Source organism: Habropoda laboriosa, unplaced genomic scaffold (genome assembly GCF_001263275.1).
Source record: "Habropoda laboriosa isolate 0110345459 unplaced genomic scaffold, ASM126327v1 scaffold207, whole genome shotgun sequence".
Taxonomy (NCBI): Eukaryota; Metazoa; Arthropoda; class Insecta; order Hymenoptera; family Apidae; genus Habropoda; species Habropoda laboriosa.
In genome coordinates this window covers 143,553-169,011 of record NW_017100397.1, presented here as the reverse complement: position 1 = coordinate 169,011, position 25,459 = coordinate 143,553, and the positions used below count along the sequence as shown (strand labels likewise).

The following is a 25,459-nucleotide window of genomic DNA, read 5'->3' as shown; positions in this document are numbered from 1 at the left end:
AAAACGAATTTCCCCTCCGTTCTGCGTCTTCGAGTCTGTTCTCCGGCCACACTACTCGTTTCCCGAGGAACCATCATGGCGGATGATTCCTTGAGTTTGAAACGGGCCGCCGTTCGGAGCGCAAAACTTCGAGGAAAAAAAGGTGAAATGTCGAGAATGGTGCGAGATTATCCGTGAACGGTGCTGGGTTAAAAAAAGAAAAAAAAGAAAGCTGAAGGAAAAGGAAAAGTATTTTTCCTATCCAAAAAATTCCACGTCTTTTCAAATCGGTTGGTAAATTGGATTAGTGAATTCCCAGCATTGTTAAGAAACAAATTGATACAAAACAAAGAACATCAGAGAAATCTCGCCACGTGGGTCATACATAGGGTGTCCCAGAATTCTCTCATGCTTCTCACCCTCGAGATTAATAAGAACGAAAAAAAAAGGAGGAAAGAATTAAGTGTAAGAAATAGAAACCGATGAAAGGAAGGTGAGAAGAGGGAAATGAGAAGAATAGACGGAAAGAAAAGAAAGCAAAGGACACCCTAGTAACACGGCGATCCTTTCGTACAAATTCGACGACGACAGACGAAAGTTTGCTTGCTTGCTTGCTTGCTGAATTCCCAGGCATGGAAACGGGGACGAATGGAAGTATATATGTATATGTATATGTATATGTATGTATACGTTAGAGACACAGGCACGTATACAAGGAATGTATATATCGAGACGCCCCCGTTTCCGGTGCCCCTCTCTGTCTCTCGCGTCTTTGTCCCTTAGAATACGACACGAAGACGTACACGGGGAAAGAAATGAGTGATGTTTAGACGATTTGTCGCCCCGGAGGCCGGCGAAATCCTTTCGTCTCGCCGATCGATCGATCGCGAGTCCTCCGCTTTTCGAGAGCAAACTAGAAATTTGGAAACTTTCTTTTTATTTCATGGAGGAAAAATGCGAGAATTTTACTTCCTGTTTCCTCCATTGTTTTTCGTTTCTCTATCAAAAAGAGGACAATTTTTAGCGTAAAATTTTATCGAAATTTTGCAGTTTCTAAATTTGGAACTTTCGAATGATTTCTTTTTGGGGGGATCTGAGAATTCCCGGTGTTTTCGAGTTACTAAATTTAGAACCTTTGAAGTATTTTTTTTTCAGAATTATCGATTTTGCCGGTTATTAAATGTTCATATTTGGAAACTCGCGGTATTTAATTTTCTTTGGAAGAAAAATGCAAAATTCCGATTTACCGAGTTTCTTTGATAGTTTTTGCGAGCTCTTTGCCTAAGATTTCTCCGTGGAAAATCGTTGATCGACGGAATGTGAAGGTTTTCGCCAACCTCTGGCCCGAATGCTGTCTTATATTTGAACGTGAGCATTTTGCTGCGAGCCGACCATCCCCCGCCATGATAAATCCCATGTTCTCTTAGAGATTCCACCGTAAACACAGAGAGTGCCCTTTTTATATATTTAGCTGTTAATTTTTGAGGTCCTTTTAATTGCGCAGGTGTAGTGTTTGCCCCCCTCGCCCTTCTACTCAATACCAGATACCAAGTATTGTTAGTCGATACCCTCTTTTGTAAGACAAAGCATGAATGTTCAGCCCGTTGGAAAGAAGTCGCACAATTTACAGGCCGTCTCAGTCCACACGTCACGTCAGCTGACACTCGACGCGTTCGTCAACCTTCTGTCGTCGTGTTTCAACCTTCCACGACCATTTTCTGCCTCTACGGTCGAGCTTATAACAATCGTTCCTTTTACCTTTCAGTTGGAACAACATTTTTCAACATTCGAAGTATTTCTCAGAGAGAGATTTGACAATTCTTAGAGTTCTCAAGTTGCTAAATTTCGAATCTCTGAATTATTTTTTTCAGCGAGACTTGAGAATTCCCAGAGTTCGCAATTCTGTTGATTATGAAACTTCTAAATCTGTACGAACGATTTATAACGGTCGTGGGAAACGAAAAGAAATGTAAATAAGAAATTTTGGTAATTGCAACGCGTCGAGGGTTAGCGGACGAAGAAACATCAAGGGTACACGCAACAACGATTCGAAACGATCGTCTCGCAGGCGTCGCGGCCGACTTCCGGTTCCCTTGGAACCACCAGAGCACCAAATACGATAACCAAATTGGCAATTCTCGGGAATGAACAAAAAATTGGAGAAAAAGGGGCTTAAACCGAGCAGGATCTCGAACTTCGAGCCATCGGGAGCTGAATAGCGGAGTTTATTGTTTAAGCAAAACTTTGCTTCACGTTTCGAGAAACCACAAAGTAATATCGATATGTACAACTGATGGCTGTTTATCTTGGGATTCTACTTGTTTTTAGGGGAACAGAGAGGTAATAATCTGGCCTGGATGGAGAATAGACAGGCTATCGTGTGGAAAGGATCTTTCTTTCTGTGCGAATTTTTGATCGAAAGTTTCCATAGTAAATTCGTCGGCTATTGCTATAAAGTACATATTACTCATCCATCGAGATGAGTGAAATAAGAGATAAAGTTCCATTGCGTTGCTAATCAATTCGCCAAAGAAATGATATATTCACATACTCATCCATCAAAGTGAATAAAATAAGAGAAAAAATTAAGTGGATTTGATTTCGGTGTTAGAACAGAGTTAGAAGTAGATAGAATCCTGAAGGACTTTAATTCTGAGTGCAAGTCAGATATAGTAGGTTATCACAGGTAGATAGGAATCGAGGTTCAAAGTTAGGACTCAACCAGCGCACTGGTGCGATCTTTCCAAGTCAAGCATCACTCTGCGCCTACTAGGGAAAAAGAGATGGGTGCCGCTGGATTTCTCATTCGCGAAAAATTTTCAAGGGTGGATCCTTCGGTTTTTTCTGTTATTTCTGGTGACCAAGGGAGGTCCATAGGCATACCTCGTGGACGATGGAAAAAAATGTGGACTAGTGGGACCAATTTTGACCGAATTCGAACGTGAATCGATGGACAATAGGGCTAGTAAGGGGAATCCATGAACACATATCAAACTAACGCATTAAAAATGAAACGAACGATGCTGTTTGGACGCTGTTCAAGTCAGTTTTCACCAAACTTGGTTCTGAGTCAACGGTTGATGGAAAAGTGCGATCCTATGAATATTTATGGGACTCTTCTACACCCGTACAAAATAAAGGTAGACAATAGCGTGTGCACGTTCGCCACATTCTTGGAGATATACAAACTCTGGACGACTTCAAATGAGCCCAGTGGGTCTAAGAAATTCTTCGGAACCAAAAGGTCTGATGGTGTGATGGATGTTGTGAAAAGAATTATGAGAAGAATGAAAAAATACTTCCTTTTCACTTTGAGAAACTCGGAAGAAATGTTGCCAAAGATGGGTGGTAGAGCAGCACCGCGAATATCGGCGAGTTCGGGGCAATAAGCAATAAAATCGAATCGCCCTCGTAAATCTGCGCGCGAAGCGAAAGAAAATCCGAGGAGGGAGTAGAAGGTGGAGGTGTCCCCGACTCCATTGGAATGCGAGGCTATCAGGCAAAAATCGGGGGAGGCCTATTGGAGACGAAGGTTCCCTTGCACGGAGTTCCCCACGCGTCTACAGGGTGTGTAAAAGAAAGCAAACCTGTGGAAAGAACAAGATGAAAAAATTGAAGGAAAAATGAAAGAAGGATAATAGGGAGGTGGGTAAGAAGCAGATGGAAAATGGGGAAAAGAGGACGCAAGGTTAGGATGTAAGAAAAGGAGGAAGTAGGAAAGGAATACGGAAGAAGAAGCAATGAAAAATTGAAGGCAAATGAAGAAGAAACTCTGGAGAAAAACAATACGATTAGCAATCGAATTCGTCGAGGCTCGTTGCGCGAGAGGAGGGAGAAGGAGTTTTCAAGTTTTCTTTGCGAGCGTTAGCGTTCGTTCGAGCGGTAATTGCATTAAAAATAGAAGAGGACGAAGCGTCCGGCGTTCAATCGCGTTAGACAAACTTCAAAATCAAGATAATACATGCAATTGCGGCGGATGGATTAACGGAAATGAAGCGGGATTCAATTTCCGGGCAGCTTGGGAAATTTTCCTAAAAACAACGAGAATCAAGTTTATCGGGATGACGTTTATAAAATAAACCTAAGCTTCAGGACGTGCTTTTGGACACCTATGCACATATCGTGTGACTTATCAAATTTCCAATTACACATGTGAGCAAAATAAACTCTCTTAACCAAAAAAAAAAAAATGCAATTATGATAACCAAGATAATTGTCCATTCCGTCTAGAATAATGAAACAAAATTGTGATAAAGGGTAATTAGGTTGAAAAATGAATAGTGAAAATTCCAATCTACTATTCAGATAATATAAATTTCACCCCAGAAGTCCAAGAATAAGGGGAATCATTTTCATATTTATCAACTTCAAGACAATTGGAGAATCAATTCGAGATTAAGAACTAAAGCGAGTCTTTTTCTCCTGGAGACCCTGATATCAAAAGAGGCTTCGGAAAATCAACCAAGAAATGAAGAAATCGAACGTGAATCGTGGTCGACGCCTGAAACTGCCAATTCCTATCGAGGAAGCTGCTTGGACGACACACCCGGTGTATCGAAAGTAGGAAGAAGGTGGATGATAGGGGGATGGAGAAAAGATCGAGGACCAGGGAGAGAGAAAGAGAGAGAGGGAAAGTATCGGGATCACGTGGCCCATGTAAATGCGCGGCCGCCTTCTCTGCGTGTATTATTTTATTATATAGCAGAAGCTATTGGGGCCACGTGACGCCAGCGGGCTCCTCGCTCGAAATGCAATCATTCTTGAGTTATTCGAAGAAGGAAGGGGTAGCGGCTGCGACGGAACACGGTATATATGAAGAAGACGTCTACGTGCTCCCGTCCCTGACAAACTTCCTTTTGATTGGCCGTGGCCATCGGTTACGAATACGCTAGATCGTACGTAAATCTGACTCCACACGACTACGTCGCCTCTTTAATGGACCTTCCGCCTTCATGATCTCTCGCCCTCTTCTCCATTTTCTCACGTTTCGGGCTGGTGCAATAGAAATGAAGCAAGCTTCGGCACTCTTTGAGCAGGTAGAAATTTTCAGATCTAGGATTTTGTATCAGGCGTTGCTTGTGGTTTTCGTGTCGGGTTTCTGGAATTCTTTTTGGTACTTGAGATTCGAATTTTTTCATATCGTTATTGATTCACACATTGAATCGACAGTGAATCGACATTATATATTAGGATCGAAGCTTTTTAATATGGCCTGCCAATTTCTTTATCTATCCATTGCCAAATCTCCGTGAACCACTATTCCCGCCCTTGGTACCCAATATTAACACCCATACCTTTTAAAACGATTATTCGCACTAATCTAACATAGAGATCTTGAATCTCTTTCAAGCGCACTGCATCTAATGGTTCCCATATTCAAGCATATTATCAACAAATTCTCCACCCTCGCCAGTCTAAAAAATTTCCCATTTCCCTCCACAAAATTCTCACAAATGACAAATTTATACCGATATTCAAGCTTCGAACAATTAATCTCGTTTAATCTTCCACCCTTATCAGTCCCATCAAAATTTCCGAGAATTACAAATTCCCACTCTGTCCAAGATTGTCCACCATTCTCCACGAACCTCGAATTTTTATTCCTAACAGAGAATTGCCCGAAATTGATCAGTGTTCCCTCTAACCTAACGGGGTCTAAATGTCCCATTATCCGGCTGTTTTCCATCGTTGCAGAGCGTCTCGATGTATACAGCGTGGTTCGATCAGGCGAGCCGATGAAATTTTTCCGCGCGAGCTGATCCTCTGCTTCGTGAGGACCGTTCGGTCAAAGTGGCTGGCTGGTTGGCAGCACAAAGTGTCAGCCCGTTCGATTATTTTTCGAAAAGTTTCCCGCCTGCAATCGCGTCAGAGATTTTCTAACACGTTTAGAAGAGGTGAACCAGAGAGGCACAAGTGTATTGTAAATGTATTAGCAGAGTGATAGATAGAGGGCTCGTTAATGCTTTATCGCGTCGTTCACCCGACTGGATTTGGCCCACTTAGCCGTTTCTGGAATCCTTCGATCGATCCATGCTCACTGACATCCGGTTCTTCCTTGCCTCTTGCATCCATTTCGAGTTCTGGTCTCTCGCTACGATGGATACAGAGGCCTGACAACGCGACCGTTCTTCCGCTTCACTATTTTAACCTAACATCTCTGTGTCCGATGTACAAGTAGGATTCTGTCGCCGGTTTGTCACATTTTCCTAAGAATAGACTTTTATTCTTGACATTTTGGGTCGATGGGAGATTTTCGGGACTCGAGTTTGTATTTGGAGACAGGAATATTTTGGGTATCTAGGAAAGGAACAGGTTTTTATTACCCAGAGACGAGTAGCTGTGAGATAGCTCTTTGATATTTTAGGTTGATGGAGGGTTTTGGGAGTGGAGAAGAATAATATTAGAAAAGAATAAATTTCTAGCATCTTATATTCTAACATTCCACGAGATTGGAATATTTCGAGATCAGACCTTTACTTTCCCATAAATTCTTCCAATTTATGAACCAATTTTTCACTTAACAATCATTATCATACTTCCCCCTATTTGTGACACTTCAAAAATATTCCTCGAACTTCTGACGATGCAATCTCTGCACAAAACATGTTACTTTCTTCCTTTTCTTATTCTAACCAAGCTTCAACTTCGTTCCACTCATTTTACAACCAATAAACACTCTTCTAAAACCCAATCCAACCTCACAGTAGCAAGAATTCCAATTACCCTCCAGTCTCTCCGAAAAGGAAAGGAAAAGAAGTGAAAGAATTCGCTGGGCCGTTGTACACTCCCGTTCGTAAGTATTTAATGCGAGGCAAACCCAAATTATTAAAATCCAAAACAAATGATTCAGTCTGGAAAAGTGTCACAAGTAAAAACTTTTCATTTTACTTCTTGGTCTACATACCTTCTAACACATAGATTTACCATCAGATGAAATGTTCGAAGTTGAAGTGTGATACTTCAACCAAGTAAATTTCAGCTGACGCACGTTTCACAATTCTGTAACGAGGTGACTCTCCAAAACTAGAAATTTTCTTTTGTTTTCGACTTGTGACAGTTCTCTCACGAGGCAACAGTACACGTATATTTACTAATTTACGATAACAATCTCAACCAACTTTGGCGAAGAAATGTAATTTAAATCGTAGGATACATTCTCTACGAACATAACGGGTGTCCCGATACTTCTGAACGGCAGTGTACACGTCCAGGCAAGAGAGAGGCAAGAAAAGGGGGTGACAGGTGGAAAAATCAAGGTAGCCAGCGTCGATCGAGCCTTTTCCACGGTTCCATTCGCCGCTGTGGTAATAATGAACGCGTCAATTTTTCGTCTCTGTCCAGCTGTCCCTCCCCTCTTCTCTCCCCCCATCGCGGTGCCATTTTTTCCGCGGGCCTCCTTTTCACTCGTTATCGGCCGCTTGCTAATGGCACGCGATTGCCTTTTCACCGGCCGCCAAAGTGTCTTCGTCCCTTTACCATCCCGTCTAACCCCCCAGCCCCTACCCCTTCTGCCATTCCATTTTCGCGAATCGACCGCGAAACTGAAGCCCTCTGAGGGAGAAATTTCAATCGTGAACGGACATACACCGTGTTCGAGAGCTTCATTTCGAACGGTTCTCCAATCTATTTTTTTCTCCTTTTTTCGAGAAGTTAGACTTTTTTTCAAGACAGTTTATCTTGTTCGTGGGATTAAGTTCCTTTTTGTCAGGCGGTGATTTGATGGAAATCCATATATCCGTCGAATTTTTCTCCTGTGTTCTCGCAGCAGATTGAAGAGAGGGGTGGTTCGGGGAGATCTTTTCTGAGATCTAGAGTGGACGAGAGACGTTTCAAATATTCTTTTTTCCAGGGGATGGTTTGCCATTAGCAGGTACGACGAGAAATCGACGAGGTCCCTCGAACGTAGATGAAGTCTTCGTTTTTAGGAAGATGAGGTAGTAGGGTGTTCTTTTGACGAGTTTCTGGTTTCGACGGGGTTTGAGGGTGGTAAATGGTACTTTGTTTTTTTTTTGTTTTTTTTGAATTTCTTCTGATTTTCTAATACTCTCCACAAAGAGATTAGTTTTTCTAGGAATTTTTTTTAACGACGAAAGATGAAATGGCTTCTCGATCTTAGTTAAACGGACCTACTTCGAATTTTCCAATTTTTCTTTCACAAATCAAATCCTCCAATCAAAATATTTTCACTTCAATCAAATAAAGCCTTCCAAGATTTCGTCCACCTGTGGACCTTCCTAGCCGAACAATACTCCTCTGTCATTTCCAAATAATTCAGGAAACCTACTTCTATGCCCATCGAAAAGTGAAACGCCAGGGCTATTAACCGCCGCGAGACGTTAATTCGTCCTTCGAAATGGACGAAACATTTTTCCGCCTCCCCCCCGTTCTTCGTGGTGGAATCGAATCGAAAAGGGTCGACCTATTATCGGTGAAATTGCAGCGATTTTCAAGTTTCCAGTGTCGATCGAGACTGGACAAAGGGAAAATTGACGAGTTATTTAATCTAATATCGGCCGTTCGATCGGAATTCGTGAAGTACACGTGTAAACGTTATTTTTCCCTCTTCTCGACTTTTCTAACTGGTTTTTTTTTTCCTCTCTCTCTCATCGAGTCCGCTTCTCGTCCACAATTATGCGCGGTAACGTGTGGCGAGCGTCACAGAGAGCCCCAGCAGTGATTACGCGGCAATTTCGAGCTAATATCGCGATCGTTATTATTTCAGAGAACTCGTCGATGCGACACAGTGCTCTGAGCCGCTCGTTCGATCGATCCGCGAAAGGGATAAAGGGTTATTTCGAGTGATTCGTGTTTCCTTTATGAATTAGTAGGTTCGATTTGTATTATTTCATGGAACTGGATGCTTTGTGATTTATTTGGTGCCGATGGATATGTAGGATTTGAAAGACTATTGGTGGAAGTACTTTTGCGGATATTTTCTCGGAAGGTTGTGGTTTTTGAAATGCGAACACTTAGAATTAGAAATTTTCGAAATATTTTTTGAGGGAAATTGATTGAATTGGCGTACTTGCTGTTCGGAATTTAGGCCTCTCCAAGTGTGACTATTTAGAATTAGAAGCTCTGGGAATTTTTTGACAGGGAAATTGAGAACTGGCGAATCTTTCCCTTGGATTCAGGGCTCTTTGGATGTGAAAGTTTGAAATTAGAAATCCTGGAAATTTTTTCACAGGGAAATCGAAAATTGGCGGATCTTTCGCTTGGAATTTAGGCCTGTTGTAATATGAACGCTTGGAATTAGAAATCTTGGGAATTTCTTTTACAGGGAAGTCGAAACTTGGCGAATATTTTCTTTCGAATATTTCAGACGGTTGAACACTCTTCAATTGGATTTAACGTCGGCTATATTTTTGTCACATATTAAGACTCTCGAAACGTGGAAATTCGTAATCAGAGGTCTTAGAAATGTTCTAATAAGGGAGCTGCGAATTGATGAATTTTTCATTCAGAAAATTCAAATCCACCGTGCTGCATAATTTCAACTTGGATTCTTGAAACGTGAAGTCTCTCAAGTCTTAGTTAAATGCTTTCCAGGAATCGAATTAATTCTAACCTCTCTAATCAGAGACTTATCAATCAGAAATTCACAGTATAATTAATCAAAATGTCTCCGAGTTCGAGTCTCTGTAGCTCGGTCAGAAAGTGAAAACAATTCAGCCTTTCAGTTGGACTCAGGCCAATGAAAAAAGGAAAGGAAAAAAAGGAGAAAGAACGTGTGCTCGACGAGACATAATACCACTCAGATTCGAAACAAGGCATACAATACCACACCACTCGAGAACACGAAACGAACAAGCACATAGACACTGAAAAAGACTCGCTTCTTCTCCAAGGAAATGCATCTCTCTTGACACTCTTGCATCGTCTCTACATATGTACACGAGCAAAATATTCATTTTGCAAAATATATGCAAAATATATATATATGTATATATACATATATACACATATATATATACATACGTGTCCGCCCGCCCCTTGTGCCCTTTTTTGGTACCCTATTTAGTGAGATGTATTTATCAGCAGTAGTTACTATCAGTTTTTTGAGATGATACACGTGGTATGCAAGCGAAATCCCCCCCTTTTTTCTCTCCACATGACTTGTTGTACGTGTTTTTACTTATGATTGCCCTTGAACAGTCTCTATATATTATGTGTAATATCTATATATGTATATATCTATAGTACGTATATAGTATCTGTAATAATTCGAGAATAATTGTTTTTGTTGCTCGTTGAACGACTAAAGTTTAGTTTTCCAAAAGAAACGAAAAAAGAAAAGTAAAAAAGAAACACCAAAGACAAGAATATTAAGGAATAATGTGTATGTAAGAAACACGCATAACAGAATGATACATCATGTACACACTCCTTGAAAAAAAAAAAAAGCAAAAGAGAAAATAATCGACGACCCAAAATGAAGTTGAAAAAAAAAAAAAAAAGATAGAACGGGTCGTCTGATTGAATGAGTTCATCGTTTGATTCACATTCGTCTTTTTTTCTGCTTTCAGCTGCACAGATTCCACAACGCGGAAGTAAGTACGATCAAATCACGTTGAGTACGTTTCCCTTTCGTTTCTCTTCCTGGCTCTTAATTCGGCCGATCGTCAATTAGACGCACACCACTGTGTGTGTATACACAAGGGGGGCATGAATCGCGTCTACGTTTGTACGAAAGACGAATCTTCTTACTTTTCTTTCTTTTTTTTTTTTATCTTGTCTTTCATAGTTCGCTGTTAAAAGGGGAAAATCTCGAGGCGTTTTATGTGGGGGCTACTACGCTTTCCGCTAATCGCCAATTAGCTCGCGTACTCTGCAATGAAACAGTCTTAACGGCTTAGGAAAAGTTTCTTCTTATTCGGAGAATTTTTTCGGGATTTTTAAACGTGTTACTTCATCGCGAGGATTAACCCTTTCGTTCCTATTATCAGCTGAAACTTTCGTTCTTCGTTTATTGTTCAATGTTTTATGTAAATTGGTTTCGTGCGGTGTTTAAAACAAATTGAACGTCATTTCTGAAGAAACGTTTCGTCCGTATCTTCTGTAGTTCACACTGAAAATTGAATTGAACTCGGAAACTCTGATGCGACGATATTAACCCTCTATGGGCCCGTGTAACTTTCAAGTCACATACTAATATATCGATATTTTATCAAATAATTGAACTTTCTTCCACAAAGTTGGCATAAACGTCTTGTTGTACAACGTCGCCTTATTAACCAGTAACTTTCTTGATAACCGTTGTTACTTCAAAGTTACAATATGTATTCATTATGATAGTCGAATTCACTGTTATTCTGCATTTATAGGTCGACGTTACATTAATTCTTTTACAGTCAAGAGAAATATTCGGCCCATAGAGGGTTAACCCTCTTCGCAATTGGGACAATTTTTGCTCGTTCATTTTCGGTAACTGTTTCGAACAAATTACTACCTTGAATACATTTCCAAACATCGAGTTACTTTCCTTTCCTCTTTCAAAGCACACGGAAATGTAAACAAATGTCACGTAACTGTAGGAACGAAAGGGTTAAGAAGAATGTTTCAGTGAGGAATTTTTCTTTCCTTTGAATGAATTTTCACGAGCGAGATTATGCGATAATTTTATGAAAGAAAAATCTGAGGAACGTATCGACTAAAGGACCGTTTGAATTTTAGCATGCAAGAGGAAAGACGAGATGGCGAGCCAGGCAGAACACCAACAGCCCGCCCCCAAGAAACCGCGCCTGGTTTTCACAGACCTTCAGCGCCGTACTCTACAGGCTATTTTTAAAGTAAGTCTTGTATAACTTAACTTGCGTTTTGATCGATACCCAAACCCACCCCGTTCTACGTGTCTCGATTGTCCCGCTGGAAAGGATACTCAAAGGCGGCCATGGATTCGCCGTGTCGTCCTCGAGTGCCTCCTTTTTCCCTTTACTCCTTCATTTTTTACAAATTTTCCACTGCGCCTATGTTGCGTTCCATTCTCGAGCGTATCGTCGATGCGAAAATTAATCGCCACCATTGCGATTATTTACTATATCTTGCAAGCTCTCGCGGTAGCCAAGTGAAATATCAGTGGAAACTCTTTTGAGGGAATTGAACGACACACTGGAGAAATTCATCTTCTCCCTAACTGTGGGAAACAAACTGAGTTCACAGATGGACGAACGAATTTAGCGACTACACAAAAATTAAATTACCACAAAAGGTGCCGCAATTGAGGAATAGAAATGTGATCACATATTTCTTACCGTCACAGAAATCGAATAATTGAGGAGCTGGAATGGTAAACGATGCAAGTGCCAAAAGTGACAATTTTCAGTACCTATAGGGGAAAAAAGTGTCCATTGAACTTCACAACTTCCGGTGTTTACCACCTTCGTAGATTTAGATGGAAAATAATCTACATAGCTCTGCTTGCAGTGCACTATTTCTGCCACTTTCGACTCCTCGCTTATTCAAATTGCTGCCGACTGCAATATGTGATTAAATAGAAGTAAAACTGAGGAAGAGGAAAGTGCCAGGATGAATTAAAATAAAATTTGCGAGAGGGGTTGGTGGGTCAACGTTGATCTACTCGAAAATTCTCGATTATCTTTCTTGCGATTCGAGGGTGCGTGTGCAAAATGGGGCGGGAAGAGGATGAGAGAGAGGAGGAGAAAAGAGGAGAAGGAAGGCACTCGACTCGCGGCTCTCTGTGTGGAACACGGTTATTATGGCGCATCGATGGAATGCGCGTTACACACGCGGTGTCTATCGAGGTAATTTACCGTACGACGTAGTAATTTTGTTAAGTGAGAATTTGTTGAGAGCGTTTCCATTAACGCGCGCAAAACTCTCGACCACCTCGAGGTCCGTGTACACGTGTATCAGTAGTACACGAGGTGAACTGTGTTAGCAGTTTTTTTTTTTTCTAAGCGATGAAAATCAGGCTTCGCCTGGTTGAAGAACTTAGGAATAACGTTGACACTCTGGAGATTTTTGGCATGATTTTTTATTATCTATTCTGTGGTAATATATGATATCAGACGATCAGAGGTATTTAGTGTGAAATTATTTCTGATCTGCTTGAAATATTTTTCGTTAATCCTAGAGTACTAATATTGTGCTCGAAGAGATTTCTTCTCATATACACTTTTCCTCTGCAAAGTAAATTGAAATAAATAGTTTGTACAATTTTGATATTAATAAAGTACAAATATCATTTGTCGTCCATCCTATGTTAATACTAGTGTCACAAAGAATAAATGTTAGTATTCCAGGATCAGTGAAATCACTCAGCTCATTTCATTCTACTTATGTATACACTGTTACCTAAAAGTGTGAAATCACTATGAACTACAAGTTACGAAAGAATTTTCAGAAAAAAGGTGGGAATTTTCGAGGAACTTTTAATGAATTTTGTATTACTCCACTTTATCAAAGTAAAGGAAATTGCGCTGTTCAAATCTACAATTGCAAATTCCTGAAAAATTGCTGGCAGTTTCAGTGTTTTCGAGTCAGACCATTTAAGGAATCTACTCGGGATAGGGGACTCAGGTGGTGCCCGAAAGATAGATTATCAACGTGCAACAGTTTGCTGTTAAAACTATGTATTTGTGAATGAGCGTTGTGCAGAGCGCGAAATGTCTAGGCTTACCGATAGGAAAATTGTGCGTCGTGTCGTGTGGTGTTTGCTATTTCATAAACTACGAGTGCGTTGTGATTGGTGCTGTGAAAACTGTCGTAGGCGGTGGAAGTGTGTGGTGATTGGTTTTTTCGGTGTGTTTGGGGTGTGTCTGCTGGTGGTGTGAAAGTGGGGAATTCGTTCTTACATTTGTTACATTGCTTGTCTGAGAATTGGTGATGTCGAAGGTCCGTTTTATTTCTTAGGGCATGTGGCGTCCAGGTGTGAGAGTCGTCGAACTTTTGGTGTAATAAAGTAATTTGCCCATGCCGGCTAAAACCTCGCTTTTTAGAAGGTGCTGTCTATTGAAAATACCGATGTTATTGTTCGGCTCGTCTGTACGGCCGAACATAAATTCACGAGTGGTTTGTACATATTCAGAGTAAAAGTTAAATAATATTTCTACGATATTCAGATTACCGAAATATTCTATTCCTAAGCAAACTTCATTCTACAACGATATTCTTCCAGTATTCAACCAAAGAAACACGTTCATTATCAACACTACACTTCCTATGCTTCTCATCAAACACGGTAATAACCAATTTCCCCTTCGTTTCCCCGCAAATACTAAAACACACCAAGAAACAGTGGAAAATCATTCTGACGAAAGGAGGAAAATTTCAGCGTAGATAGAAAGGAAGAAAAAAAGAAACGACGGAAACGCGCGTATTCGAGGGGTGGTCTTTCACGAACGAGCACGCTAACGAGGAAAGGGACGATAGCAATGGCCGTTCGCGATCACGGTGGCGATCGAAGCGCGGCGGCCAAGGAATCGGCCGCGAAATTATTCAACGCGGATCGATAGAGGCGGGTTTACGCGCGACGGGGCTGAAACTCCTCGTCCACCCCAGTCGCCGCGTTTTTTCTCCGCGTGCACGCGAAAAATCAGCTTCCCTTTATTAATGCACGCGAACCCGAGAACGCTTCGACGGGCGCGGAGAAAAAGAGGGAAATCGTGGATATGTGGATTGGTAACGGTGATACGTGTATAGTAATGAAGTAATAGAGTTATGGAATATGATAGGGTAGGGTAATATTTCCAATGGATTAGAGGGTAGATCTACCTTATTATTCACAACGAATGACGCTTCATTCCCGTGTGCCGTTCTAAGAAATTGTCTTACTTCCGTACCACAAACCAAATCAGTTAAATACCTGGGACTACACTTGGATTCGAAATTAACACGGAAACAACACATACGTTGTTCGACCAAATCCATATCAACAGGAGAAACATGTGCTGGCTTACATGCAAAAGATCTAAATTAAGTCTTGACAATAAACTTTTAATCTACAAAACAATTATAAAGCCCATCTGGACCTATGGCATCGAGATGTGGGGCATGGTAGCCAAAGGCCACATTGCTAAAATTGAGTCATTACAATCTATAATTCTTAGAACAGTAACCAATGCTCCATGGTATGTTCGACATTCGGAAGGACCTCCAAGTTAAAACAGTTTCTGATCAAATCACTAGTCGCTGCGACAGCTATAAAAAAAGAATAGACAGCAGTCATCCCAACGACCTAGCAAAGGATCTTCTATCCTAACGGCATCAAGCCTCAACAGATGTTATCCACAGGGATTATTTCTACGTGTTAATTAACCAAACCCGATACTACAATTTACCGAATGTCCTTGCTGGACAAATTGTAAAGATTCTTGGAGGAACAAAAATTGTCTTTCCTAATATCGAGCTTAACACTAGGTTTACGGGACGCGTCATTTTGACGCATTCCCAATTTCACGAGGACAACTACAGAAACCGTTTACATTCCTCTCCTACCACTTATGCTTATTATAAATTTTATAGAAATATATAATATCACGTAATTTCGTTTATAAGTTATATTTTAAAGGAAATCTGCGGTTTTGTTCACGCGTCAATTTGAAATGTCCGTAAACCTAGTGTTAACACGTCGAATGCCGGACCAATTCTACGTAACTTGTCCACGGCGCCGAGATGAATTTTTCGTTTAAATACAACGCATCGCAATATACGTAAGTAATATGTCAGCAGTTAGGAATAGAACCATTTAAATATGCTGTGTGACGCACTAGACGAAAATTTGACAAATATTAGATGATTGCAAAGGTTCGTGCCCGATTTGAAAATAAAACACAAGAGGTGTGTGCAAAGGCGCGTTTCGTTTGAAAATAAAATGAATAATTATTTGAAAATAAAACACAAGCGGTGTATCTTTCGATAGGAACGTAATGTAACGCTAAAACAAACATCTGTACTAAAGTGCGATAATCGGGCACGAACTTTGGCAATCATTTATTTCAAATTAAACGCTTTCACTAATCTTGGCACCGCCGGTCACCAATGATCCCCACGGCATTCGACGTGTGAAACACCTGAATTTTCGCTGGCACGGTGTTAGCCGGGGTATTCTGGTCTGGATGTGTCAAAAAATCGATTTTTGCATTTTTCGAATGTTTGTAGTCTTGAAAATAGAATCCTCAAGTATTTTTCTGAAATTCGGAAAAAAAAGATAACAAAGTTTGTAGAGGTCAATTTTAAGTCTGTCACGTCGTCTTGGTTAGATGCACCGTGAAATTTATTCGTCTCAACGAATTACCATTTTCTAACGTATTGTACATTTTCGTTTGGTACCTTGAGAAATTTTGTTTCGTAACGTGGCTGGACATAGAAAATCCAGCACATCACGACAAAAGTTTGTTAACCAATTTTTCTATACGTTTATTCAACTACAATTCGTATGGATGGTAATGTATTAAGTTGAAAGAACTGAATGATTTTAAGGGAAGAATATTTACAAATAATTATGGAAAATTGTTACGGAGCAACGTGTGCACGGAGGAAGTAATCGAGTTATCGTGTACGATAATGAGGAATTTAATAATAATAATAATTTCAATATTAATTCTCATCATAAAGTAAATGAAGTAAAAAAAAGTGCAAGTAAGGTGAAAATGGATAATCGTATTAAGTTTTGCAAATATTAAGTGACACCCTGTAGCAACGATGTAATAAAATTTTCGACGTAATTAGTAATAGAATATGGAATTTTTAACACATTTGTAAGGATTAAATCTACGTTCTTTTTTACTAGATCATAGTTTCGAACAGAATTTTTACGTAACGTTTGAGCCTGATAACAATACAGTAATATTTCCAACGAATTACTATACTGTTCTGCGAAAGCTAGCTGCAGTATCATTTTCCAAATATTTTTGAAAATAATGGCAACACGTATTTTATAAATTCCTCTGTTTCACAAGATTCAAGTATCACTTACCAAATATTCCTTAAACGAATCACAATTCCCTTTCGCAATATTAACCCTTTGCGGTCGTATTTAGCTCAGGCAACGAACACTGATAATGTAATGCAAGATTATCATTTGTATTATTTTTCTATTATTTTACTTCGTCATTTTTACTATTTCTTATTCACTTCTTTCCACTTTACGTATGTTTAACACAATAACACGTGGTTTGATTTTATACAAAAATTATATTTAAATTTCACCATGGTGTGATATAAGTGCTTCGGTGGCCGAGAGCAGACATACGACCGCAAAGGGTTAAAAGAAATTCGTTGATCACGTTAAATGATCCAGACTGAACAATAAAGTACTAAAATACCATTACGAACCGTATCGAACAGCTTGTGGAAATTGTTCTCCACAATGGCGTCACTGCTAGGACGATCGAAAAGAAGTCGTGGATGACGTCGCGAAATTCGCGACTGCTCACTCGATACCTCTCGCCGAGTCGTCGATATCGCGGCCATTCGACTCCGCAGTGTAACATTCTACAATCCTCGAAAGCACGCCTGGTAACAAGTTCGCGGGCGTTTGCATTATTCACAATCGACGAACGAAGGTGTTCAATGGCCGGAATAAGAAATTCATGCGGAGAGGAAAGTCTCTCCCCCTAACCATGCTACGAGTTAGGCTAATTCGCCCCTCTAAGTAAGATATGAGAGCTCAGAGCTCAGTTCAGATTCCACCCTTTTACCCTCGTGTTAGACCGTGTTAAGTTTACTTTTGATCCACGTGTTAGCCATATCCTCGAATCTGCTTTCTTAATTAAACGAAGCCGACGTTCTCCACTCTGATTGAAGATTAATTAAGACCTCTTCGATTTCTGCATTAACGTAATTCTAATGTATGTTTCATTAATTATACCAGTCGGATTCCTCTTCGATTTCTACGTTCTCTGCTCTATTTGATTAAGTTCAGTATTACAGCGAAGATTCCACATCTCGATCTTTTACATTTTCAATCTTCAAATTTCTCGTTCTGACTTTATTTTCTGTTCATACCTTATAGCGTCGCGTGATTTGGGAGTTGCGTACCCATTTATCTACATGTCGTAAGTCTAATTTTATTAGGCTGTTGCAGATGAAATGGCCGAGTCTTTAATTTATTAATCGAAGTATGAACACAATTATACTTTGGAAGTATTCGAGAACATTTTCCACTTCAGTTTCGAGAAACAGTGAGACACTTTTATACACAATTTGCCGTATACACTGATCGCGCTGTTTCAGCACATTTAAATCGAAAATTCTCGAAACCTTTTTCTTCATTTCTCTGCTATCTGATTCTCTCCCATCAAAATGTACAATTTGTTTCTTCGGATGAACCTTAAATATAATTGAACCTAATTAAGCTCTTACAGCACCAGTTTCTGTTTTTCCCAAAATTTATAGTGGAGTTTGGCGAAATTTCGTTCCATCCCCCTTAAATTCGAGCTCGAATGCTCCAGGTGAAACTTAAGCTAATTGTAGGGAGGAAGAGAGGCCAGTTTGAACGAGGTACAATCCGTGATGCGATCACTGGACAACTATGAAAATAATGTGGACGTTTCCGTGGAAAAGGGAAAAGCGGTTTGGTTCGGCTGGCCTCTCTTTGGAAGTATGCCAAATAGTTGGCGAATTGACCTTAGCCCAGTTAACGCTGCCGCTCGATCTTTCTCGCATTCCGTTTCTATTTTCCGCTCGATTATACGACTTTTAAACTTCCTCGATCCTCCTACCCCCTCTTCAATCTCCGCACTTTTCCGCGGTGACTGTCTGGCACGTGTGTTCGATCCACCATCGATGGAATCTTTTAATTGATACGATCGTCGAATTGTTACGGTGCAAGATTCAAATCCAGAAAATTTTGAAAAGTACTCGTTATTCGAATTTTCTCGAAACTGTAACTGAAGATTTCGTTGGAGCCTAGAGACGACATCCTGTGGCAAATATTTTTTAATTTAATATCGGGGAAAAGTGAAATCTTAACGTAGTGTACTGACTACAGTCGATGGAACTATTGTTCTGACATTATCGATAACAAATATCAAACTGTTACTCCAGAATTCTAAAATTTAAATTGAAATTTGGTATACAGAAAAAGAAATCTTTTTGACACAGTCCTCTTCCCGGAGAGTCCCAAGACTCTCCCCACTTCGTGGCGAGATCCTTTGTCCCGAATCCTTATCTCTCTGTACGCGCTACGAAGCATCGGTGACGTTGGGCCACCGGCCCCGTGCACGCGCCCTCTTTGTGTTTGGCAGCAGGACGTCGGGTCCTTTGCCACTGGTTTCCACGTCGCCACCGAACCTATTCCCCAACGACAGATTCTAAGGTTCCGCTCGTTGGCGATACGATATCCTTTTACAAGAGGCCTACGCCGCTAAATGCGTCGCCTCTGACACGTGCGTCTTCCAATAAAATAACCGACGCCAACATAGTTTAACATGCTTAAAATTGTAATTTATAATTTTTAATGCCTCCAATTGGCAAAGATTCAATCGATAACGAATATCAAACTATCGTTCCAAAATCGTGAAATTTCTCATCAAAATTATGCTTGATCAATTTCTATAATTTTTGTAACATTTTTTTTACGTTCAGTTTTTCGACATTTTTACGTCGACACGTTTTCAAAATGAAAATTTATGTAAAAAATTGCAAATATTAAGCTCGGAACAACCCACACAAGGGTTAAACTATTTTTTATTTTATTTATTTATTGTTAATTGGTTTAGGCAGAAGCCTATTACAATCTTGTGTTATACATATGTGTTTTTATACTTACACTATATTAAACTATTAACTTTAAAACGAGCCTGTAGAAATATGTAGGTAAAACAAAGATATAAGATTCAAAATTGAAACTATGACTAAGAAAAATCTTTGGTTGAGCGATTTTCAATTCCATTGCATCTTGGCATTTAATATGAATCATTCATCTAGGCAGAGTGCTCTGATTCTTATTGCACTTCTGCACTTCTGTCTTCTTCAGCATCCGATTCAAGGATCTTTGTGATGCTTTCGTACTTAAAGTCATGCGGTCTGGATTCGTCGTACATCGGACATTCTCTTAATACGCCTTCTGCACTTCTGTCTTCTTCAGCATCCGATTCAAGGATCTTTGTGATGCTTTCGTACTTAAACTCATGCGGTCTGGATTCGTCGTACATCGGACATTCTCTTAATACGTATTATAGGGTAATACGTGTTGTATTCCGCGGCTCGCGATTCCTTGCGTTGGTTTATTATTTTCAATAGGTACGCGGTAGGAGATCCTGACGGAAACTGGGCGAAATAAGGATGCTGTTCTGCGCGTAGTACTATTCGACTTTATTCGACAGTTCGGTGACGTTCGGTGCGTGAAGACCACTAGACAAAAATCTGCTGTTTCGACGGAAAAGGTTTCTAGATATAGGTTCGGTAAGTACGAGAGTAGGGGTTGGTCTCAGAGGTCAATGTAGGGAGAGACGGTGATGTCTAGGTTCAGCGATGAGTAAAGGATGATGTGGAGGTCTAGGTTTCGGGGTGACTAACGTTAGGATGATGCGGATTTGTTTACAGTTAAGGAAAGGAGGCAGGATGACTAAAAACTAATGAAAGATAGGAGGGAGGTATACGACAACGCCCCTCCTTGCTAATCTTAATTGGGCGAATGTTCTCTTGTATTTTATTGGGATATTCAATTTCAGGTATTCCTCTAGTTTAGTTCCCGAGTGGTCTTTTATGGGGTTAAACTATCATTCCAGAAATTTAAGAGTTGAACACACTCAGGATTATAATTGATAAATTTCCGTTGCAATATGGTTAGAAAAGAGAGCTTGGTCGAAGTGGTTTTCCCTCGTTTCCAAGATCCGCTGTGTGCACCCTTCACCCCGTGACACGTATGCAACTCCCTCTTCTACAGCTTATTCTCCGTCTCCCTTGCTTTCTCAGAGGCGCACAGTGGCTGTCAAGGAATAATCACGATCCTCGCGCTGATAGTGTCCCGTATTTCCAACAATTGATACGCCTCTCTCTGTATACCGAACCGCTATCCCGTAGACAGAGCAGGCAGGCAGACCTTCGTTTCGTTGCGTTACACGCGCTGAATTACAACCAGACAGGATATCAATACGGCTCCTTAAACGTCCACCGTGTCCTATGTATCGTTCTACGTAATTTCATTGTGCTTTTTCTACAAATTCTTCACATTTATACCCAAGTCTCGATTCAATTTTCATACGAGAATATTGGAATTTATATATTTTCAACCATTACTGCATAGAATAGACTTTGAAAAATAGAAATTTCAAGATCCTCAAGTATAGGCTCTTAGAGCAGCGCTTAACACGTGCACAGGGTGATTTCGCTTTTCTTTCAATCGTCACTTTCCAACTAATTATTATTTTTCGAAGAAATTTTCAAGAATGTGGTAAATTACTTTTTCGTAAAACGTATACAATTATTAGAATTCGTGACGGCATTTCTCAAAAGAAATTCAATCATTTACCGCGTTTTATAAATTTACTTTCAGACAGATATGTGAAAATCTCAAAAATATGTGCGTCAAATGTGTTAATATTCTTAATTTCCACCTGCAGTTCTCTTACGATTAACCTTAATTAATTCGAAATCGTCGTGAACACCTGAAAATTAACCTCGATCGACCCGAACAGCAGAAGTCTCAGGAAGAATCTTACTTGCCAAAATATTCAACACCATCGATTAATTTTTAACCCATGAAAAACCTCCCTCAACCGGAACACTAAGAAACATCCTGAAAAAGGGCTGAATATCCTCTCGAGTGGCGTTCCACTTTGCTCGAATTAAATAATTCAGCCTTGTTCGTTCACCCATCATCGTTCGAATCAGCTCGTTGCACGAATTTCCTGTCTGTAAGAGGGTGGGAAAAGGGTTAAGACGGCTCAAGGGAGACACGTTACTAATTCGTGGCGGATCGAGCATCCTAATTTGATCGGCTTCACCAGGCTAAACGATTGCGCTTCGCGCGGAACGCGTTAATTATTGCGTTCTGCTGCACGCGCATCGGGCCATCGGTTTGTAATAATTGTTCCTTCGAGCAATCGATACTCTCTCCCTCTCTCTCTCTCCCACTCTCTCTCTCTTACTCTCTCACTCTGGTTGCTTCGTCCGTGTTATTGATCGACCTGTACGTCGAGTAAGAAACGTCGTCGCGTGGGAAGAAAGCGTGCCAGCCCGTTTACCACATGTACAGAAATGTTTACCATTCCTCTGTGTCGCTGTGATCGAGGCATTTCAGTTCGAAGAGAGGAAACACGCGCGCGCGCGTACACACGCACACATATATATATATACAGATTCATAGAAGGTACGAAGCTTCTCGATGTGATTTCGAGTGGAGAATTGTAGGTTGAGACGGTTGCAAGAGGAATGAATATTAATTTTTCATGGAGTCAAAGAAATAGAAAGATCCCTTTCAGATGCAGCTCTTTTGCTTTAATTGAGACTTATTCGAGGTGGTTTGTGGTGGTACAGAGAAGTACGGAGGGAATCTGGCGCAAAATTCTTGGTTATTCGTGCTGTTTCGGTTTTCTAAGTTCGTTGGTTCGTTGCTAGGGAGGTTATGTGCAATCGTTCGATGGTAACCTATGTTTCTTAGTGCTGCTATACGTTTGTTAGAAGTGTGAATAATTCTGGGGGGGAGCAACAGAGAATTTTCATAAAATTTCAGAGGGTACGAGAGAAAATTGGTTTAATAATAAGTTGCAAGTGATGGCGTGAATGTAGTGTCGAATCGTCTCGAGATTTGGTAAACGAGCGGATCATACAGGGTAACTGTTGGTAAAACAGGAAAAGCGCGTTGTTATTGATATCAGTGAGTACGTGAGAATTTATTGCGAGAAATATTTAGAGAGCGTTGATCAAATTGTCATTATTTCTTTTTACGTGTGTATAGTTATTGTTATAAAATGTATTGCTATTGAACTTATTATCAAGTTTTATACAACCACAATCGGAATCCTAAATTTCGAATAATAGCTATTTTGCTCCAACACCTTTTAATTACCTACTTACGATACTGCTTACGAGGTTACTCTACTGGTAACGAGAACTGTCTCGTACATAAGGTTCACCAAAATGGACGATTCCTTACGGTGAACTGAATTCCATTTAGATATCTGTTAGGTTGTACTGCATTAATATTGCACAAGAGTTACATTTATTTAATTCTCGTGTATTCTACATCTTTCTCTTACATTCATTGCCCATTGATAATGATTCGGACACTCTTTAGAACGGTATAACTTTTTTTCAAATTGGACTTAACGACTTGAGTTTTTTTTAGAAGTTAGAAGGATTAGTATACCAGATGACATGTCCAAAAAATTTTGAAAAAATTGCAATTTGTGGAAATCGCGAAGAAAATTGTAAAGGTCACATTCGACCACTTTCAACCGAGTAATGGAAATTTAAAAAATACGTTTTGTAGTTTTTGTGCCAATTATACGCATGCTGTGAGCTACAAATCGTTGAAGATTGTGAAAATCGCACTATTTCACGGCGTTCGGCCTATAATTGTAATAAATCTGAAGATTCCTACATCTTTCGATGCCCGTCGCTTGTTTCTCCATCTACCGATCTCGATGAAATTTTCAACAGGTGTACAATTAACGTAAATCTACAAAACGCTCAGGTAAAAAAGTTGTAAACAGTGACCTTTACAATTTTCCTCGTGATTCCCACGAATTGCAATATTTTCAAAAAATTTTACACACGTCATCTAGTAATCCTTCCAACTTCTCGAAAAAGCTCAAGTCGTTTGATCAAATTTAGAAAAAGTTCTACTGTTCCAAAGAGTGTCCGAATATTAGTAAGAGTCACTGTAAATCTGCAGTGTGATTTACTATTTACGCTGTGCGAAGCTTGCTTGATTTCAGGACGGACTACAATTTACATATGAAGTTTACAAGGTGACCGTGATATTTTTAAATGGAACGCCCTATGTTTCTTCACGAAAATTAAACGAGCATTTAAAAACTGAGTAAACAAGTGTTGATCTTTAATATATCTGAAATGGGTATTTATTGAAATGTTCACGCTAGAAGAATATGGAAAAAATAATTATCGCGACACGTGTTCCCCTTGAAATCGTGCAAATTTTACTTTACACACTATTTCACACAGCGAACAATTTACCTGTAATTTCAGGTCGTCAAGTTAAGTGAATCACCCTGTACACACAGGTCACCTTCATAAAAATCCCTTAGATCGCCCACACAGGTCACCTTCATAAAAATCCCTTAGATCACCCACACAGGTCATTTTTATAAAAATCCTCTTACTCGCCCTGTACACACATACGCTACCGGCCAAAAGTTTCGCTAATTTACAAAATTGAATCCGCTGCTAATTTTTCATAGATTCGAAACTGACGTTGCGAATAGCGATAGTACTTTACCTTATTTCGGTTGATTTCGGTTGATTCGATTTATTCTGAAAATTGTTCCAAACATTTGGCCGGTAGTGTAGGTGATTTTCACAAAAATTCCCTGAACCTTCCTGTACACACACGTGTAATTTTTCTAAAAATTCCGCCACCGTTGATAAATTCCCAGAACTTACGGTAGCAATGGGGTGTTTTCAGGAGACCAAGAGGCCGTCGAAAGAGATGCAGGTGACAATCGCCAGGCAGCTGGGCCTGGAGCCGACGACGGTCGGCAACTTCTTCATGAACGCTCGACGCCGCTCCATGGACAAGTGGAAGGACGAGGACCCGAAGACCGTCGCGGTCGAGGAAGGACAGCTATCGCCCACGATAGGTATCGGGCAACGACAACCAAGCGACGTTTTGTGACACACGTCCGACCACGAGGAGTACCACGACGAATCACCCGAAGAAGATCTGCCCTTCTCGTAATAAGGGCCCGCGCGATTTTTCACTGAATACGCGACTGACCACCTCACGGGCTCGTGATCCAACAACCGACTGATCGTTCTGAAACATATATTTCACAATGAGAAAGGACACGTTCCGATCACGTAGCGACGCAGCAGCCTTCGCATTACAAGAATTTCGCGACGGGGTGAGACTTCCTCGAAACGGGTATAGGGCAAAATATTTTAGTTCTGAATACTGAAGGTGGCTCGAAGAGCGTAGAATTTTGATACTTTCGAGAAGGGAAAATAATTGGCCGGGTGGATTTTGTCTTTTTCAATACACAGAGTGTATTTACACATGGTTTTGGAGAGTTTGTATCGTATTATACCGGGTGGTTCCAAGGTTCTTCGTTTTACATTCGGTGGCCAGTGGTGCGTTGAAGTGGCGGAAAAATGGGGTAGAGTTGGTTCCTTCTGAGTAGTCGCACGTACTCGCGCGATTATCTTATAGCTCCGAGAAGCACAGTCACTGTGATAATTTTTTAACGAGAGACACCGCTGGCAGCCTTGTTCGTGAATATTGCAGTTGCAGCCTCGCTACGTCACGCGAAACGACACTTCGAACTTAGAAATTTGCAAAAGAAAAAAAGAGGAGCAAAATAATTGAAACCTCCCGATTGTCAATCTCGGAAAA

The 25,459-nt window shown here is 40.4% G+C and overlaps 1 protein-coding gene across 1 annotated transcript in view; it reads left to right on the top strand.

The window, feature by feature from the left end:
• Nucleotides 1–25,174, top strand: part of LOC108575188 (hepatocyte nuclear factor 6) — a 98,658-nt gene extending 73,484 nt beyond the window's left edge. Inside the window, exons 4-6 of the mRNA XM_017937922.1 lie at nt 10,506–10,529; nt 11,653–11,768; nt 24,533–25,174. Coding sequence (XP_017793411.1) covers nt 10,506–10,529; nt 11,653–11,768; nt 24,533–24,742 — 350 coding nt within the window. The 3' untranslated portion in view covers nt 24,743–25,174. The remainder of the gene's footprint in view (nt 1–10,505; nt 10,530–11,652; nt 11,769–24,532) is intronic.
• The last annotated feature ends 285 nt before the right edge of the window (nt 25,175–25,459 follow it).